This window comes from Saccostrea cucullata, unplaced genomic scaffold, assembly GCF_032062105.1.
Source record: "Saccostrea cucullata isolate Sc308-1 unplaced genomic scaffold, CSIRO_AGI_Scuc_v1 ctg14184, whole genome shotgun sequence".
Classification (NCBI taxonomy): domain Eukaryota; kingdom Metazoa; phylum Mollusca; class Bivalvia; order Ostreida; family Ostreidae; genus Saccostrea; species Saccostrea cuccullata.
In genome coordinates, this window is record NW_026919836.1 from 632 (window position 1) to 16,539 (window position 15,908).

The 15,908-nt window shown below is 33.5% G+C and overlaps 1 protein-coding gene across 1 annotated transcript; it reads right to left on the reverse strand.

Moving 5' to 3' along the window:
• Positions 1-6,697: 6,697 nt before the first annotated feature.
• Positions 6,698-15,857, reverse strand: LOC134238916 (uncharacterized; the record flags this gene model as incomplete). Its single annotated transcript, XM_062721037.1, has 6 exons — positions 6,698-7,022; positions 7,387-7,469; positions 8,621-8,971; positions 14,803-14,944; positions 15,296-15,378; positions 15,623-15,857. Coding segments are annotated over 6 exons (1,062 nt in total), but the record flags the coding sequence as incomplete, so codon positions are not given.
• Positions 15,858-15,908: the final 51 nt, after the last annotated feature.

Consider the following 15,908-nt stretch of genomic DNA (forward strand, 5'->3'; position numbering starts at 1 on the left):
CAGAATTTCAAAGAATTGGAAATCAGAATTGCAGAAATTTAGCAATAATGTAACTGCAATATCAAATATATTCATTATTATTGACTATGAAGGTGTCTGGTTGCAGGGTTAGTCTGTTTAACGTCCATTCGATATTTTTCACTCATCCGCAGAGGCCCCTATTTATCCAAGGGTAAAATATCCAAAAATGAAACAAATGTGTCAGATTGTACATGTGGTGTCTTTTATTTCAAGCTCACCAATTAAGACAGATGACAGGCAAATTCACTATAATTAATCCTTTTTATGTGGTGTCACCAATTGAATTCAAATACATTTACTTTCACATAGTCATGACATAACTTATACTTTAAAAGATGCATCCTTGAAGGCATGTTTTGCCCAGTCAATAACTTCAAAAATTAATGTCAAAATTGAGGAAGATTAGAACAAATTGGAATAAAGTCTTCTTGGTAAACACACAAATTATATTTCAACATTGGAAAGTGCTCAAAGATAGGCTTACCATTTATTTATTCCTGTTTCACTAAGAATACATTATTTTAACGATAAGTTCGAGGCTTATGTAAACTCCGCATGTCACACTAACTCCTGTCCCATGTGAAGATCCGCCATTTTAATAGCTGAATCAGAATTACCAAAATCTATAAAGAAATTTTTAAAAATGAAATTGAAGGTAATTAATGCACAGAAAATAATACTTAAATAACATGTCGAATGTTTAAATTGGGCACACAGCAATAGGAGACGCATCGTAATCTACACTTTTTTCATCGAAACAAAAAATGCTACACATACTGATTTTGAATGGTTTTTCGATTTGGATTAAATTTTACAATTTTTAATTTGTTGAATATTTTAAAACTAATAAGAAAAGTGATTTGATGACTTTTTGCCATTAACCAATAATGCAATTTAAAATGACTAAGAGAACATTTTTGCAAGACGCTTTATTTAACATCATTATAATTTGAACCAGGGAAAGGAAATAGTGTCTTTTATGCAAGGGTAACAATATTATATTTCAGACATGTATTTAAAAAAAGAATAGTGCTGACATGCGTAAAATACTCACAATGATCCTTTGTTATATTTCTAACAATGACTGTAGTTTCTTCAAAAGCCGCTCTCTGACAAAACCGGGCTTAATGACATAAGCGCTGACGTTGAGAAAACGTGTTTATTGTGACGTCAAATTTTCGCGTCTAAAACGCACATGTTTCTTTTTTCTTCCTTTCAACTCTCCTTTGTTCTTTTTCATTTTCAGAGTAAAAGGATAAATGAATAATTAAGTGTTATGATCGTCGTATCTTTTTTCTTCCTTTCAACTCTCCTTTGTTCTTTTTCATTTTCAGAGTAAAAGGATAAATGAATAATTAAGTGTTATGATCGTCGTATCTTGTGTATAATAAGTTTTTTTGCCATTCTAAAATATTTTCTCAAGATACCCCTGAGCTATATTTAAGCATTGAATTCATATTTTTGGATGTCTTCGGTCCTATAACACACCTGAGGCCTGTTCAGCAGAGCGAACGTTCGCGAGCGCTCGCCAAATTACTATTGGAGGTATAAGGAATTTGGCGAGCGCTCGCGAACGTTCGCTCTGCTAAACAGGCCTCTGGCCGTGCCGACAAAATGAATAACGCGCTTTAGCGCGGTATGATAATTTGTCGGCACGGCCAGGTGTGTTATAGGACCGAAGACATCCAAAAATGTGAATTCAATGCTTATATTTACATTCTTTACTTTTCCTTCTTCATAATTTCTTATTTCGCTAATCTCATATGCTAATTTAGCGCCCTTTAAAACTGCCGCGGTTAATAGATGTAAGAGCCGCTTGTGACGTCAAATGGCGTTGCAAAGTTAAATTATGCAAACAAATACTGCGAGGAAAAAAAGGACAAATTAATTCTTAACGCACATTACGTTAATTTTTACGATAATTTTTCAGGTTTATAGTTTTTCATTAAATTGAAATAAAACATTTTACATTTTGGTGTTCCTAGAGTAATTCATCTTTGCTAGCCAGGGGTTTCTGATACGCTCCTCTCCTCATCAGAAACCCCTGGCTAGCGAAGATGGGAGTAATTGAAAATGCATATAGTTCCTACTGTGTATTCTATAAACACGCGGTGACAAGGTTTCGCGTGTGTTATAGAAATACGAATGTCGTGGATTTCTAATGGATTTCATAAGGAAAATTACACTGAATGTAAATATTCTGATATAACTAATTTGCTGTACTGTTTCCTGTGTGAATTTTACATCTGCATTTCGCGAACAATTTTAAGGTCCATGTACACAATATTCAAATACTAAATATTAAAATTTTGTTCAGTTATTTTCGCTACATTTAATATTCAAGTGAAATGAATTATTTACCCGACACTGAAACAAATTATGTGTCAAAAATTCTATTCATACGTAAATCCGCCTCTATGAAGTAAAGTATTATGATCCACAAAACATCACAAATGCCATTTTTATTTTTAAAAACAATGTCACTCGAGCCCGACATTAAAGCATAACGATTAAATGATGCACTCAGAAAGAAGAAAAGACAATGAATTATCACATAGTATAATGTTTATACTTTAAAAGTTTTCATAAATAAAAATTGACAATTTTAAATGAGTTGATTATTGTATGATAGGCCTATTCAAAGGGAATCCAGGGGCGGCGCATCGGGCTTGCCCCCCCCCCCCCCCCCCCGATTTTAAATTTTTGTATGTTAAATTTATATGTCCAGTATCCTAAAATAAAAGAAAAAACGTCTCTTATTTGTAAGAACTTGTCAGCTTCCGGGGGCTTCGCCCGCGCAACCCAAAAGAAGACCCTGTCTTAGACCCACTGTGGGCTTCAGTACAGCCGCCAGAATAACCCAGGGCTCTGCCTACCAGGCACGTAGCATCCGGGGGGGGGGGGGGGGGCCAGGGGTGGGGCTGGCCCCCCACTTTTTTCCCCAACATTACCTTTAGTATATAAAATGTCTATTGAGAAGATGGTTGCCCCCCCCCTTTTTACCACAGTATATACATAGCAAGGAGATATAGGAAAAAAATGGAAGTGAAAGGAAGTTTGCCTTGAAAAAAGTTGGCCACTAACACCCCCCCCCCCCCCCCCCCCCCCCCCCCCCCCCCACGACATAGGATTTTCGAGTTTGGGTAATTTTAAATTTTCGTTTTTTTTTTTTATTTTTGCTTGCTTGTCAACTTTTTTTAGGTAAGTAAAAAAATTTTCTCATGTTGGCCCCCCAACTTTCAAAAACGATGCTACGTGCCTGCCTACTACTGCCCCCCTCCCCTTTTGAAATTCCTGGATCCGCCACTGCTATTTGTGTGTTCACGCAACATACATCAACCTGTTCTATAAGTAGAATTAATTTGTTGGTTGATGGATTGAAATTCATTTGTTTTCTTATATCTTTTCATGTATAAGACTAAGTGCTAGTAAAGATTTTTTTCTATTGTATTGCTTGCAGTTAAATCATACACATATTTTACTTGGCACATAAGAAAGCAAGTTCCACCTTTCCACTGTTGTACCCCTTTTCAGTTTAACAAGCGTTGCTTATGGAGTTTAGGATTTATTTGTAATTCCCGGTTATACTCTTAAAGAATAACAGTTTCATATGATGTGTTTGTAAAACACTATGCCCCGGCAGAAACAAATTTCGAAAAAGCTATTTTTAGCATATACTAGTAGGTCAAAGTCAAGATCACAAGGTCATTGACCTTGGTGTCATTTGAATGAGCTTAATTAGTGGGGTAAGCACACCAAATATGAAGTCTCTAACTCTCATGGTTGAAAAAATCAAGGCGTAGGTTAAAATTGACAACAGACAGATAGACAAACAGATAAACAGACAAACAGACAGGACAAAAACAATATACGCTCCGGATCTCGATCCGGGCTCATATAATAAATATCAAAAAACTTTATGAACGATGTGTTATTTCCAGGCGCGGTGACTCCGCCATTGTGCGCATAATTATTGAGCAAATAATTACCAATGATAGATAATTACAATCATGGACGGGTGCGTATCATTACCGCTACATTTTCAAAATTTTCATTACCGCGCTATATGGTCAATACCGCTACAAAAAAGCTTACGTTATGGCTACATAAAAAAGTAGACATTACCGCTACATTGCCTCTTTCGTTAGCCAGCCACTTAGGTGTGTACAGTATAACCTATACATGCATAATACCCCTTTTCCCCTGCTCACCATGTTGGGGAGCTGAAAATAGGACTTTGTAGGTTTTTCATGAGGCTCATCTCCAGCCTTCTTTTTAGTAATACAAGCCTGTCTGATTTTCTGTCTTTCAATATCTCTCCTATCCGGCTCTGTGTGATCATGTTCAGGTTTCCCATCTAATACCAATAATTCGTTGAGGTATGTTTTGCAGTTGCTTTTGCAACTCTATTCAATGCATCTCCATGATTTTAAGTTTTTGAAAGTCTTATTTTTTCTAAAATTTATAACCATCGATAAGTAAGTCGGCATTCCCTCGATTTGTAACAAAGTTCTCAATGGTAGCCATAATGTTCAGATGACGCTAAATAATTCAATTTTGACTACGAGTTATTTATATATATGTACTTATTCTGAATAGAAAAGTAATGATCGGTCGAAAATCTTACAAAATGTAGCGGCAATGAGTTGAAATGTTTGGCAATGTAGCGGTAATGTTGACCTCCCTCATGGACACAAGGCAAGGTCACCAGAAAATAAATAATGGACCTGATTGGGACGCAGCAAAAAGGCTAAATATGATTTTTTTTTTAAAAAGGTTCAAATACGCAGGAACCGTCCTATATTGCTCAAGTAGTGTAAATGTGTATCCAACCGTAAACTTTTCTTTTCCGCTTTTCGTTTTCTGTGGAATTCTTTGCTTTCCAGGAGAACTGATCAATTTTACCACCAAAACAAATATTTAATAATGTCCACAAAACTAAAATGATTTGATTTTAATCCGTTAAAATGACATGACTATCTTCATACAGAGATTTTTTAAAAGAACCTATATTGTGTTTGAAAACTACTCACTGTAGACCGTCACCTGACATTTAGATATTACCCCGAGGGTATGATTATTATAATCATACCCTCGGGGTAACATCTAACTGTCAGGTATAAATAATATATTATAGTAGACTATAGGTCAGGAGGTTTTTTTTTCTAAATCATATACCGGTAATTTTATGTAACGTCAAGTTCCCGTGTGTTAATTATATTCAGCATTTTAATAAAAATTTACAAATGTTGTGGATTGAAATGCATACATAAAAACTTGCAAGTTTTCGTTATTTATTTTTGAAAATTCTGTCGGACTTGAAAGAGTTTTATTTGTTTAAGGTGTACTATATACATTTTTTGTATGAATCAACTTATTTTCTTAATTATATAAAATTAAATTTTATAAAAGATGACAATATATGAAGAGAGGCTTTTCATAAATGACAGGTTTAAAAAAACTTGAATAAAGCCGAGACTGTGCACATGAAAATATTTTCGTGCAAGTTTTGAAATGTTTGAAAAAGTCAATTCCGCTTTTTCACATGTGATTTTAATTTTTAAAATCCTTTCCTCAAAACACAATTGCTGCATAAGATTTGTTTTATTCTAAAAATGACATCAAGTTATCGAATGACAACTATACCCAGAGAGATTTCGCTATTAAATTATATCGCCATTATATTATATTATTTATATTTATGCACGGGGGTTGTCCGTAAAGTTCGTGGACAACATTTAAGGAATGTTTTTAAGTTTTGTGTGAGTGTTTGGTGTGTGAATCACACAGACTTGTCACGTAGGCATATTTCATGAAGCGCGCTAGTCCTTGATGACATTCCATTGAATTACGATTGGTTTTTCCCCTTGTCCTCTCAAGATTTAGTTTGCGCCGAGCCATTCAACTGATGCTATAATTCATTGTGCTGCTGCTGCTTAAAACAAACTCAATTACTGTGAAAATGTGTGCTGCTTTCAACAAATTCGTGAATTGGTCTGCTTTGCTTGCTTGGAACAAACTCAATTGCTTTGCAAAATGTGTACTGCTTCCCACAAATTTCATGCATATGCACAGTGCTTTGCTTGCTAAAATATCTTTAGTAACGTTCGCAGTTTGATAACCCGGAACGATAACTATATATACATGTAAATAAAGTTTATTTAAAATACATGTACATAAAATTTAATGTAAGGTTAATTACCGTTCGCGGTATACCCGGAACGGCCATTATTATGCTTATTATACCTACATGTACATGTAATATTATGCTTTCATGTTGCTTACTGCTGCTGCTGCTGCTTGTAATAATTTACGCTTGGCGACCCCTTGCTGCTTTTAAATATGCCACGACAAACAATCGCCAATATCAAAATAAACGTGTGTAAAATCATATTTGTTTTATTTTCCTGTATATAAATAATACTGTTTTCTTCTACTTTAAAAAATGTACTAGTATTTACTATAGCACTATGAACGCAACTTTTTCAGCTTTGAATACAGTTTCTTTCTCACACTCGCACAGTATAATTTACTCCATATTTATCGCATTCAGAAGCACATAAATGAAATTTTGTGCAAAAGAAATGAATCTTAGCTTTTGATGAAATTCTATGGTAAGAAAGATATTTGAAATTGCTTAAAAATTGTTGATCGAGGTGTACTCATTACAAAAAAAAAAATATTGGTCAATGTATTTAATTGATAGGAATGTTATAGGAATAACAAAAAACAAGCATTTTACACTTGTAATAGACCGCCTCATGATGAGTAAGATTAGGTAAAAATCTGAATGGATCTTTATTCATTTACAACTGAATTCCCAGAGATTTGTCTCAAATCAAAGCAACAATTAACATACCTTCAGTGACTGTGAACATTTGTTGCTCACAGACTCTAGCAGCATTACAGCAGGAGTAGCCAAAAGAGACACCACTTGTACAGTTTCTTACCACTGTGTAACCATTCACTGTTCGTGTCGTGCCTGCCTCGTCACCGTAAATCTAGAAATTTTATGACACTTTCATGAACAACTTATAATAATTAACGTATAATAATTAAAATTCCTCGCAGGAAGTTTAAAAGCAGATTTCCTAAAAAATGAGACTTACGAAGGCAGGGGTCTATTGGAATATATATTTTAAGTACTAGTGTACTTATACGTAATTTTTAAGAATTTCTATATCATTGGATATTTATTTATATAAATCTTCAATATGATATAATTCAGCAGCATTTGCCCACCCTTATACATTTTCTTTTACTAATAAGAGAAATAGAGCTAATAATCATTTAACCGACATTATATGATTCAGTATAAATCCTGGGCTCCCCGTTCTTTAATATTATCGTTGTAAAACATGATACCATTGTTAATGTTCCGTTCTCTCCTGTAAAACATGTTGATACTGCGCATCCCTCTACTTGTTCGGGTTTTTCAAAGCAAAGATCTAAGAAAAATAATTAATATCAATAGCAAAAGTAAGTCGTGACTTTATAACAATAAAATTATTAAATGCTTTAAAAATGTATGAATGTAACCTGGATATTATAATTACACAGAAAACAAACAAATGTAAAGACTGTCCATAAAAAACTTACACGGTCAAATGTACGAACCTTTATATATACTCAACAAAAAAAGAAACGCATATTGCTTTACTAGTCAAAGAAATTTTTCAAATGTACATGGAACAACTATCTTTTATATCATTGGATACCTGTGACCTATTTAAAGGACAACATAGGGTTTTAAAACCCAATTGTTGAATTATCTCCCTTGATTAAACGCGTTTATGAAAGTAGTGTTTTTCATGATTTCTTCTGAATCGGACGTCTATTTTCGCTGATATTTTGGATTTAGAGAAACTATCAACACTCCTATTAAACTCATATTTAAGATTTGATTGCAGTGTTGATGCTTCAATGCCACGCCGAAACAAAGATAAACACAACCAGGCTAACGCTGATACTAAACGGAGCTGCGCAACAGGAAGTTGCAACTGCATTTGGAATACATCAATGGGCCTTGCAAGCGTTTAACTATCGACGGAAGACCAAGAATTAGCCGTCCGCAGGTAACCACACCCAGACAGGACCGTCTGACCCCCCCCCCCCCTTCAGCACCTTACGCGATTCAGAACTTGCTCTAAAAACTGCCGCTACAATTGCTGGATGAAAAAACTCAACATAAAAGAGCATAAATTGTTCGCAAGAGACTGAGGAGCTGGTATTCATGCACGACATCCGTATATTGGAAATCCACCAGCGCTTAGAAGTCGCAAAGGACATATGGATTAGATTAAACGGTATGCCCCAAGAATTTGGAGGGGTCGACCATGACATAAACTTCACTTTTCTACTGGCAATACATGATATGTTTAATTTTTATCAAAACCCTCTAAAATCACTTTTGAAAAAAATAAGGATTAAACTGAAAACTTAGATTATCATGTTTAATCTGAATATGCATTTCTTTTTTTGTTGAGTATATACCTCAAATATAAACGAAAAGTCCATTTTCTTGTGAATCTTCCCGAGAATTATACTTGACATATCAAATCAATATTACATTTTAAAAAACTTTTTCTCTTTGACATACCCTTTACTGACAATTGTAAGAGATACTCCGATGTCTGCTGTGTGACGTTGACATAACTAATTACCAGAACATATTTAGAAACGTCACTTTTCTTCACATTCAGTAAAACTAAATTTCCCAGCTGTGAAGAATCATTATGATTGTGGAGGAGCCGATTTTGGGCATCTCTGTAGATTTCAAACTTGTTTTCAGCTACCCTGTATTTGGCGAAGCTGGGATCCCCTGATACATCCTGTTTGTACCAAATATAACTATCCACAGTATGGTTCCTCTTCTCATGTAGATCAAAGGACAAAATAACTTTGTCATTCATGCATGCAACGATGGTTTTTTGGACATCTTGACCAATTACTACAAAGAAAATGCAGACTTTATGGAATACAGAATATAAAATAGGTTGTGAAAGTTTTATAGATGGGTCAGAGACCAGAAGAGCTTATGCGATAGTAATATGTCCGTCGTCTGTCCGTCTATCTGCCTATAGCTATCTGTCTGTATGTCTGTAAACAATTTCAAAATGCTACTCCTCCTACAGTTTTGGTTTGATTTCAATATAACTTGGTATACAAATAGACTACATTAAGACACATAATTCTGTTTATCGGATTTTGACTTCGGTGAACGGTGTTACCGTGGTTACCAAAAATTTCTGTGGAATACTTTTAAAATGCTACTACTTCTACAGTTTTGGTCTGATTTCAATATAACTTGGCAAACAAGCAGACTATACTAAGATACATAATTCTTTTCATCGGGATTTGAATTGATTTCGATGAACGTTGTCGGCGTGGTTACTAAAAATAGAAATTTCTGTGAAGTGCTCTTAAAATGCTATTTCTCCAACAGTTTTAGTCTGATTTCAATATTACTTAGCACACAAGTAGACTACATTAAGATAGTTTTACATAATTCTATATATCAGTTTTTGCTTTCGATGAACGGTGTTGCCATGGTACATGTACATAACGGTATAACTAAAATTAAAAATAGAAATTTCTGTGAAATACGTTTAAAATGCTACTCCTCATACAGTTTTAGTCTGATTTCAGTATAACTTGGCACACAAATAGACTACACTAAGATGCATAATTCTGTGTATCGGTTTTTAATTTCGATGAATGGTGTTGCCATGGACTGGTTACTAAAAACAAGAAGAAATTTCAGTGGAATACTTTTAAAATGCTACTTCTCTTTCAGTTTTGGTCTGATTTCAATACAATCTGATTAAAATCAGATCCTTTTTATCCGCTCACATAGCGACATTCGTAGAAATGAATGTAGAAGTGTAAGTAAGTGTGGAGAAGATCTAATAGTTTCGTACAAAACAAACTTCTGTTCATATAATACAAAGTTTTAATTTTGTGAATAAAAAAGTAAGTAAAAATCTTTTTTTATTGATAAATACATGAACAAGTATACATAAAAAAGTATACAAAATTTCATACAAGGAGGAATTTGACATGTATTAACTATTGAGTATACCTGGTATCCATAATCATTCACTAGGCTAGGTTTATTTGAAGTTCATCTGAATATTACCCTCAATATGTCGCAGTACATCAATGGTCCCATCAACTTCGAGATAACAAAGTTTAACTATTATAATACATTTTAAAGCATAATTCTGATTGAAGTCACGACTAACTTTTGCTTTGTACAACCCGAGCAAGTAAAGGGATACGCAGTATCAATATGTTTTACAGGAGAGTTCGGAAACCTAATAACGGTATCGCAGAATTTCACAATGAAATTATCAAGGAAGGAGCGTTTTAATCTGAATCGACTTATGTAGGCTAAAGATTATAGTCTTATTTCTCTTATTAGTAATAGAAAATGTATAAAGATGGGAAAATGCTGTTGAATATAAAACTTTGAAGATAATTTATTTATCCAAAGACATTGATTTTTTTAAAAAAAAAAAAGCAACAAACTTTTAGATCCTAATTTTCGTGCAATGCATACCAAGCGACACCTGTTTAATTAGACAAGTATTGCTTTTGATTTATTTAATGTCTATCAATTTCATAATTTACAAAGACGGTTTAACCCTTACAATGATAAACCCATGTTTTGGTGGATATCACCAACTGATGCTCTCTTTAATGCTTAATTGCATATACTTTTGACATACTCCTTGACATAACTTAATTTGGATAAACAGACTTCAAACTTTTTTTCTTTTTTGAAATTATTATATTTAATGGGATAATCAAACACAGACATTCATATCGGTTTTATTTGGCTTTGAAAAATAGTTATGGTTCATAATAAGAATATCAAAGGTTTATATTTTTTAATGAGTGATATATTTCATGTGGGACACATACCATTAAGTGGATATTCTGAGGGTTAGGAGTCTACCACTGGTTGTATTCTGCTAATCCCTTTATATACACAGCAGCTGAACTTTAAAATTGATATATATATCTTTGATGGTTTTTTACATAGGTGCATACCGGTATATGTTTCTTGCTCTATTATGTTAACGTTTTCCAAAGTTATACGTGATAACTTTACAAGGTTTGTTTCAACAACCCCGTCCCTTTATCATGGACCATCTAACATTATATAGAATACCTAAAAACTATTTTTTAATTTTTTTTTTACTATTTTCGTCAAATAAAAGGAATTTAAGTAAACATGTATTCAATAACATGAAAAATCTATTTATAATTAATATTCTTTACTGATGCTAATTTACAACATTCAAAAAAATATTATTTATTTATGTATTATTATTTTTTATAAAATGTGCATAATTCGGACAACGCATTTTAAAAGTAACCCTAAATGGATTGATCTTTTATAAGGCATACAATACAATTCACATTAAGGTTGTTTCTAGCTTGCATCACTTCACTTTAACCTACATTTTAAAAATACTTAGTTCATCACCTTCCCGACCGAAAAAAACAAAAACAAAAAAAAACTTATTTTACTTGAAATCCTTAATACTTAATTTGAAAATTAGAGGGGAAATTAATTTTACATTTAGTAAGCAAAATCGGTTTCCAAGCCTGGGCATTTATTTCAAGAGAGGACCTCTAGCAAAAATGAAGAAATTGCTTTTTTTTTTACCCTTTTTAAAAAGTTTTTTAAACTGACTTTACACTCCCCATAAACTTATTGTTGCAATATTCTACTGAGTTTATGATAAAGAAATGGACATAACATCCTACACTTGTGTAAAAATCATATTGTTGCTCTATATAGCTCATTGATGACTTGATATTTAAGGTAAAAAATGAGGGTTAGCCAAGAAAGCATCTTGTTTGCATGCACTTGCGTGCACGTACAACGCGTTAAATGACATATAGTTGATATCATTGAAGCGTTTATAATTCTTTGATGAAATCCATCGATACTGGTCATATTTTTAAAAATGTCCTACATGACTGAGGCTCAAAAAGGGAGTTGGGGAGCGTTTGGGGAACATCTCTAACGGTCCCCGTTACAATTAACACTAGCTGATAAATAATCTAGATATTAGAACTCTTTTTATAATGTTCATAAAAATAACATCATGAAATAACATCATGAAATTCCAAATAGTCATGGATAAATTAACCTTAATTCTTTCTGTGTGTTGAACACCAATAAAATTAGACATACTTTGTTTGATGAACACCGAGAGAAATTTTTTCTAACGGTTTACATATTTTTTGAAATTACAGTCCGTCGGATAGAACGACAAATAGTTCCCTATGTCAAGGTGTACATGTACTTTAGCAATAATCAGTCAATCAATCAATGATCTGTACGAGGGTTGATCCAAAAATTCGTTGAATTTCTTCATATTTTATTTATTTATAAGTAAAATTGTATGAAAATTACAAATGAGAATATAGACACTTGTTAAATATTTTAAATTTTAAAAAGTTTTAAATATTAATGATAGTAACTCTATGGCAGTTGCCATTAAAACGGTTGTTTGGAAATGCGGAGGAGACCTAAACGCATTTATTACGTGAAATGAGAATAAACCCGCCCTGTGTGGTATATAAAACGAAAATTGTGTCATTATTACGATTGCTTGATCTTTCATAAACCTTTGTGTGAGAGTTGTACTGATTTTACTGAATATTTAGTGTATTAGTTGATGATTTATTGTTTAACTTGAAGTTGTTAGACAGATTCAAATTTCTGTCAAGTCATAAGTTTTTTGAAAATCCCAGGATCACTCTATCTTAAATGCGTTTATTTTTGACATTGGCTAGGGGAAAATTCATTTAATTATTGTTTTTTCAGTAACATAAAAAATTCAAGAAACATAGAACTTCCATGGACGTTGATTAAAGGTGTGGCTGCTTTCTGGAGGCTCTGTTTAAAGTGTTTATATCCCTAGATAAGTGAAATGGCGTTAAAGAAGGTTGTCGGCTGACGAACTGTTCTTGACATTGCTACTAATTTTGGAACATCATATGGAAAAGATGAAGAGTATTTGAAATATGAGAGATAAAATTAAGAAAACTTGGTGCGAGCGGATACCCAGGCTTTTCTTGAAAAAAAAAAATGGTGAAAAGGGCAGCAATTTGTAGAATAACATATTCTTTTACGGACTTTAGGGTGAGATCTTCTTCTATAACGTGACGTGACAAATCTAACTTGACGTTACGTCGAAGTCTCCCCCGGGTTTCACAACTGTTCATTTTCAGAAAGCTCGTGTAACCTTATTGGTAATTGGGATGCTGTGAAATTTTCCAATATTGTTGCATTATGACTCTATATTATAAATATGCATGTTGTTTGCTTTCATCTATTTGCAATAAAATTTTAGAAGAAATTCCACGAACTTTTGGATCAACCCTCATATACCGTTTAACATGATATTCTATTTACTTATTTATTTTTTCTACATTATGGATAATATAAATTTAATGAAAAATGATTTTTTGGGGGGGGGGGTGATTATGTGCTTGGCACAGAGTGGTAATTCTTTGTCGAGCTATCCGTCCTTTTACAACCAAGCTAGAATGATGTGGATGAAGAGTGGGTATACTTAGTATATGAACTAGTTACTAGTATTTGAAGGTGAATGTGGCTGCAGTAGAAACGGTTTTAGAGAAAAATCCTGATAAAGTGAGCTACACTGTAATTTTAAGACATAGGGCCGGTGGTGTCACACCATGTTTGCTTTCACGTAATCACTATAAACAAAATGATGTGATTTTTTTAAAGCTAACTTAAGAATCTGTCGGTATAAAAGACGGAAAAGAAGAAATCAAAGATCTTTTTTGGGGATTGAGTATTCGGTTTTTAAAGATGATGAGGAGATAACGAACAGTATTCAAAATCAAAGTCCATAAAACAATACAAAATAGGAGCAGAGCAAACATGGACCTCCGAAACATCAGAGGTGAGATCAAGAGCCATGGAGGGGTGCGCATCCCCTGCTTACCGGTCGCCACCGCCGTGTGCTCCCTGTCATGACCGGGAAATAACGGAATAATTAATCCGTCGTCAATTCAGTATATAAATAATGGACTAACAATAAGTATGAAAAACGTCAGTCAGTTTCTCTCAAGGATAAATTGTATTTTCTGACAAGGTCATTGCATCTACCATTGAATTTTACGAAATTATGACTTTAAACGAGACTGTTGATTATCTTGTTTCATAAACGTGCTTGTCAATAATTTAACTCGTTTTAGAAATTGTTCATACGTAGAGCAGAATTTGAAACACAGTTAAGGGATTGTAGATCCTGACCATCTATTTTTTGTCATTAATTAAGCTTATCTCAGGCATGATGACCACGTGGATTCCTATATAATGATAGGAGCCTTAACCAAACAACTGAGAAAAATTTAAACCATGATGTCGTGAAAATCTACGATATGCTCAGAGTTAAGTTTGTAAACATAACTGTACCAATTTCAAAATGTAATAACTTTGTTATAAATGAAGATACTTTGATTCCGTTTTCAGATTTTTTTTTCCCGTTATTTTACATGGACCACAAAAATACATAAAAATGCTAAATTCGATGTCATGAGGTCGATTTCTACCTGACGAGGCTCATATATTGTTTGTTGCATTACTTATAAAATGACCCTCGTATAACTTTCGTACTTTCACCTCATGGTGTGTAAGATTACATTAGAAATTCTGAGTGGATCCTTAATCATTCACAACTAAATTCCCAGAGCTATGTTTCAAATCAAATGCAATAATGAACATACCTTCGGGCACTTTGAACATTTGCTGTTCACATGTTCCGGCTGCATTACAGCATGTATAACTGACAGAGACACCACTCGTACAGTTTCTCACCTTTGTGTAACCATTCACTGTTTGTGCCTTGCCTGTGTTGTCATCGTAAATCTGGAAATTTCAAGTCACTTTCATAAGAACTTATAAAAATTAAAACTTCTCTTGGGAAGTTTAAAATTAGATTTCCAAAATAACGAGACTTACGAAGACAGGAAGCTATTGGAATCAATTAAGTACCAGTTATACTTATACGTAAACATTTAGAAATTCTATTTCATTGGATATTTATCTATAAAAATCATCAACATAATATAAATCAGCAGCATTTGCCCTTCCTTATACATTTTCTATTACTTATAAGAGAAATAGGGCTAATTATCATTTAACCGACATTAATTGATTCAGTCTAACCCCCGCCCCCTTCACTTCCTAATTTATAATTTCGTTGGAAAAATGTGATACCGTTGTTAGGATTCCGTTTCCTCCTGTAAAGCATGTTGATTCTGCGCATCCTCCTACTTGTTCGGGTTTTCCAAAGCAAAGATCTAAGAAAAAAATATATCAATAGCAAAAGTAAGTCGTGACTTTATAAGAATAAAAAAAAATAATGCTTTAAAAATGTATGAATGTTACCAGCATTACGATTACACATAAAACAAGTGTCAAGTGTATAAACTTTAATATGCACATCATGTATAAACGAAAAATCCATTTTCTTGTGAATCTTCCCGAGAATTATACTTGACATATCAATATTTCACTTTTTGAAACCTTTTTTCTTTGACAAACCTTTTACTGACAATTGTAAGGTATACTCCGATGTCTGCAGTGTGACGTTGACATAATTAATTACCAGAACATATTTAGACTCATCACTTTTCTTCGCATTCAATAAAACTAAATTTCTTAGCTGTGATGGATCATTATGATTGTGGAGGAGCCGATTTTGGACATCTCTGCTGTAGATTTCAAACTTGTTTTCAGCTACAGTGTATTTGGCGAAGCTGGGGTCCCCTGATACATACTGTTTGTAGCAAATATAACTATCCACAGTATGGTTCCTCTTCTCAGGTAG